This window comes from Telmatherina bonti, assembly GCF_933228915.1.
Source record: "Telmatherina bonti genome assembly, chromosome: 5".
NCBI classification, from domain to species: domain Eukaryota; kingdom Metazoa; phylum Chordata; class Actinopteri; order Atheriniformes; family Telmatherinidae; genus Telmatherina; species Telmatherina bonti.
In genome coordinates this window covers 19120605-19125715 of record NC_136623.1, presented here as the reverse complement: position 1 = coordinate 19125715, position 5111 = coordinate 19120605, and the positions used below count along the sequence as shown (strand labels likewise).

The 5111-nt window shown below is 37.7% G+C and overlaps 1 protein-coding gene across 1 annotated transcript; it reads left to right on the top strand.

Moving 5' to 3' along the window:
- Positions 1-1747: 1747 nt before the first annotated feature.
- On the top strand, positions 1748-4868 carry rcvrn2 (recoverin 2; the record flags this gene model as incomplete). The annotated part of the gene is made up of 3 exons (XM_079240364.1): positions 1748-2128; positions 4190-4301; positions 4780-4868. The coding sequence occupies 3 exons, from the start codon at positions 1748-1750 to the stop codon at positions 4866-4868; spliced, it is 582 nt and encodes a 193-aa protein (XP_079096490.1).
- Between the last annotated feature and the right edge of the window lie 243 nt (positions 4869-5111).

The window sequence follows — 5111 nt, the reverse complement described above, 5'->3', positions numbered from 1 at the left end:
TCATGTAGGACAGGAAGGAGGTCATGAACAGAGAGGGACAGTAATGATGACAGTGTGATGGGCAAAGGTGGGATTGGAGATAGAGGTGAGCTGCCGTGAGCTAAATTGCCTGAACAGATGGTAGTCAGGAATTAGATGTCAGTTGTCACTGAAATAACAAACACAATGCCGGGGAACTTAAAGCAAGCTTTAAAATCTCGCCTGAGAGTGTGTTCACAGAGCCTCCCAGAGCCTCCCAGAGCACATCTGTTGTTAGCCAGTTAAAAAGCTATAAATTAAGTTTGTGGCACTAGTGCCAATACATCTTGATTTGAAGTGGGTGTTATACTGTACCAGTGATGGGGCAGAGTGAGGAGTGTCAAAAGGATAAAAAGAAAAATGAAAAGGATTTGATAGTAAGTGAAATTTTTTAAATTGTTCAAAGACAGCCTGTTAAACTGAGACTTTTTTTTTTTTTTTATATATATGCTTATTTAATATGTAATGACAGCATTTGAGGAGACAAATGGAAATGTTTTAACATGCTGGTTTGATGTATCATCCTCTGCCAGATAACATGAAATGAACCAAATATCCCTTTAGGATTTCAGCTATTAAACAGTTTAACAGTTAAATAAATGTTTTCTGAGGATGCTCTGAAGAAACCCAGTTTAACACTTCGACTTGTACTGCAGATTCGTGCAGTTATAATAAAAAATGTAATTTTGAATTTTTTACTCAAATAATCAAAGTACTTTCTCTGATAGAGATACAACCCTAATTTCAGTATGTGTTGCTCTTAAACCACATATTGGTATTATATTAGTGGTTACAATAAATGTGGTCTTTAAAGACACAAGTCACCCTCATGCTTTAATGTACCACCATACCATCATAGATGCTTGCTTCTAATCTGTGGTGACAACAAACTGGATGATTCCTCTATTGTTCCGTCCAAAGGACCCAGTAAAATTACACTGAAGAATTTAAGTTTTTGATTTATTTATTTCATTTACTGCATTGCTGTTTTTCACCTCTTGTTCGTCAGTCTTAAATGTCCAGCAGTGTTTCCAGATTTAGTTTCTGCTTGATTTCACCTACTCTTTATAGATGCTGTTACCAGCTGTGTCCTTCCACATTGTTTTTTATTATAGTGCAGGGATGCAAGCAGACCAAAAGATTGCTGCTATTCAAAATAATCTCATCCCTTGTGTCCATTCATTCCTCTGTGATTCTCATAATTGTTTAATAGTATGTACCGCAGATTGTGAAATCTCCATTATGTTTGCAGTTTCACATTTCACACACATACTGCAGATCTTTCTAGACTTCCACACCTAATGGAGGAAATTAGGATTGCAGGTTCATTTTGGTCAAACACTCATCCACCTTAAATCCCGCATTAACAGAATTAACCCAGTCACCTCCTGTAAGGGTGTTTCCCACTGTCCACCTTATCTGTCACTGTGCAACAGTCAAGACAGACTTTCGGTTCTCCAACCATCATCTGTCCAGTCAACACACAGGTAAGATTCCCCATGAAATCCTCATAATATTCACTCCGCAGATGTCAATCATTTTAAGCTTTCATGAGACAAATGATATATCACATTTCTTTTGCAGCATCCTCATCAAAAGAAGAAGCAAAACTATATTTTGGGCAGAGAAGATAATCAGTTGACGCAGAAACAAAAGCATCTGTAGGACTGAGGTGATACATCCTTGTCAGGGAATTTAACAGGTTACTGAGACAGTGAGAACAACTGCCATGGGAAATACCACCAGCAGCGCAATATCAAAAGAGATCCTGGAGGACCTGAAGCTTAGCACCAAATTCACCGAGACTGAAATCTGTCAGTGGTATGAGAACTTTCAGAAGCAGTGTCCGACGGGACGCATCACGCCGGAAGAGTTTGAAGAGATCTACACCCGCTTCTTCCCTGAAGCTGATGCCAAGAGTTATGCTCGACATGTGTTTCGCTCCTTTGACACCAACGATGATGGCACTTTGGACTTCAAGGAGTACATCATTGCATTGCACATGACCTCCACTGGGAAGACGACCCGGAAGCTGGAGTGGGCCTTCTCGCTGTTTGATGTAGATAAGAATGGATACATCAACAAGACAGAAGTGACGGAAATCTGCCAAGTAAGGATGATTCAGTAGTGACACAAGTTAAGAGATGAGTAGCTGTTACTAGTCAGGAAAAATCCTTTTAAGGTAGCCTCTATTTTTAACCGTGTGATTGTAAATCTAAATTTAAAAACCCCCTTTTTAGAAATTGGTAAAGAGTTTCTCTGATCAAAGCTTTTTATTCTTCTCTGAAAAGTTATTATTAGATCATTTTGGTGTTCAGACAGTTTTCATCTGAAAGATATTCAAACCAAGACAGCGTCTTTCACCCGATTGCTTAGGTATCCAAATGAATCACATCACAATATCCTCTTGCTTATGTCGTAAAGTAATGGTTTCAAGTTTCAGTGGAAAAAAATATAATCAGGATTAGCAAGCTGCTGTGTTAGATTTAATGTAATCCAACACAACAGTCATGTGTTTATTCAATGCGAAGCTTATGTGGTTTATTTTGCTTTAAAAGGAAGCTACAGTAGAACATTGTCTTCCTGCTATTTTCCTGTTCTCTATTCAGTCCACCTTAACTATGTTGCTTTTATGTGGAAATTGTTGATCCCTCTCATGGTATCTAGGTCTCAGTCATGATTGTCAGTCCAATTAGCCTGTCTATTTGACCTCCTGATAATCTCTGTGATTATAGGTTTAGCACTCAGACAGCATAAGCAGTCATATTCTTTAACAAGGCCATGCTTGAACTCTACCTGTAATAGTATCTAACAATCATCCTCAGTCTAATCCATGCGATTTCTCTCTTTTTTTTTTTAAACTCGTGAGCTTTAGGAGTGTGTACTGTACTCGGATAAAGATCATCCATTGTTTTCATTAATCAGTTTGATTAAGGTAGCAAAGTTCCCTATATTCCGTTTAAAGACAAATGATAAAGATTTGTAAGAGGTTTAGGAAGATCAGCTGAGAATCCAGCTTGAATTGTAATGGGATTAATTTCCTGGCCAACTGGACAGAGTCCAGAATCATTCTGTTTACACCAACCAAATGAAATAGCTGCATTTTCATTCTTCAACAGCCATAAACTTGCAACAGCTTCACTCTTAAATAAGATAGATTTTGTTTTCAGGTCAGGAAAACACTGTTTGAAAAAAAAAACCACACTATTTCCCATTTTACATGACATTTCTGAAATATTTGACTTATTCTGTGTGTGGATTTAAAATAAAAAAGAAACGACAGCAAGATGCTGGTAGAACAAATTGATCATTAACAAATACAGGATATAAAATAAAGTTGTATTCGAAGATAAGGAGCTGCTTGACACTAATGTGTTTCATGCTAATAACTGACCGCAACTTTACAATGCTTTTTTTTATGTTGATAGATATCACATCTTAAGATGACAAGGTTAGCTATAGGTCACCATGTCTACAAACTCACAATTTCTACTGTATAGACCACAAGACCAGAGAGGGCAAAACTGAAGCCAAGCCCAGGGAGAGAAGACATGACATCTCGTTGTTTGGCCTGTGGCCTGAGTCTTGGCACTAATCCATGTTAATCTAGGTGTCTTAAATGTGGGAGATGAGTGCTTCCTCTCTAAGTGGGACACACACTTAAAGGCCTGAACCTGAGGTGGACAGTCATTTAGTCATTTCCTTTCAGTTAGATTTTAGCTAACCCATTTCAGACTGACTGGCTCTAAAAAAAAATTTAAAATGCAAAGAAATACTGCTGAATGTGCTGTGATCTGTTCAAAACTTCAGTGTTTAATTGAAATGTTGTGTCTCATCAGACCTGCGGCTGTAGCTGCATTTGGCAGGATGACTGGTTAACAGGAGGGGATTACTGATCGTTGACTTAATTGTAGGCAAGATGCTCATTTTCAGCTGAACTTCATGAAATCCACTGACTCAAAGCAGTGGTAAAAATGAAAGAAAAAAAGTTGCACCTTATAGCTTTGAGGTTAATGTAAAAAATTCCTAACTTAACATGTCAGAGATTTTTGCAGGTTACATAATTTAGTCTTGTAAACATTTCCTTTCTGTTCTAAGCAGATTTTCAGAGAAGTTAAGTGACACAAATGATGCAGCATTTTTGTCTTTATTCTACCCAACCCCCTCTCAGGCCATATTTAAGCTGATCCCAGCTGAAGAGCAGAAGAAGCTGCCAGAGGATGAGAACACACCCGAGAAGAGAGCCAACAAGCTGTGGGCTTTTTTCGATAAGAAAGACAATGGTAAGAGGCACCACATGCATATATTTGCTTTGTGAAGAGTTGGTACGGGTTGCTATGTTTTAGGTGTGAGTTTTAAATGTCTCAATTAAACCTATAAATGTATTTTTTTTTTTTTTTTATTACTCACAACCACCAGATATTCTTGCATGGTGGAAGGAAATCTACATCTATATATCTGCTTGTTTGGCTTTTCCAAGAGTTGAAAAAATAAATCCACCTGGGTCCCTTGTGTACTTTTACTATATCTTATGTAATCCTTTTTATGTAAAAACAATTGCCACAAAACCTTAGATGACATTTTAGCAGCATATTGTTGTCATACATGCACACATATGATCACGTGCACACACAAATGAGATAAGACCAGATTCCGAGTCCTTGTTCAACCTTTTCTTTACCTGATTTTTTTTTCTCTTTTTTGCCTGTCTTATTCACCATTTCCTCAACAATTTAAAATTCCTTTCTGTTTTTTCCTCAGAACGACTGGCTGAAGGAGAATTCATAAAAGGAGTCATTGAAAATGAAAATGCAATGCGTCTTATCCACTACGAACCACTGAAACATTGAAGTCCATTATGTATCTTTACTCCCTTTGTCCTATTTTGAAAATCTATCCTTTGTATCTTTTCCTCTTACCCCTGATCATCCCCTAACCCTTTACTGAGCAGATGACCATATTTGCTCAACCACTCAGAGTGCTCCACACCAATCATCAAAAAGATCAGGCAACATCCCAGATACTTCACTAAGATTGGTCTTCAGCATAAAAAAAACCCAAATAAAGTTGACCTCCCCTTAATACTGAGATTA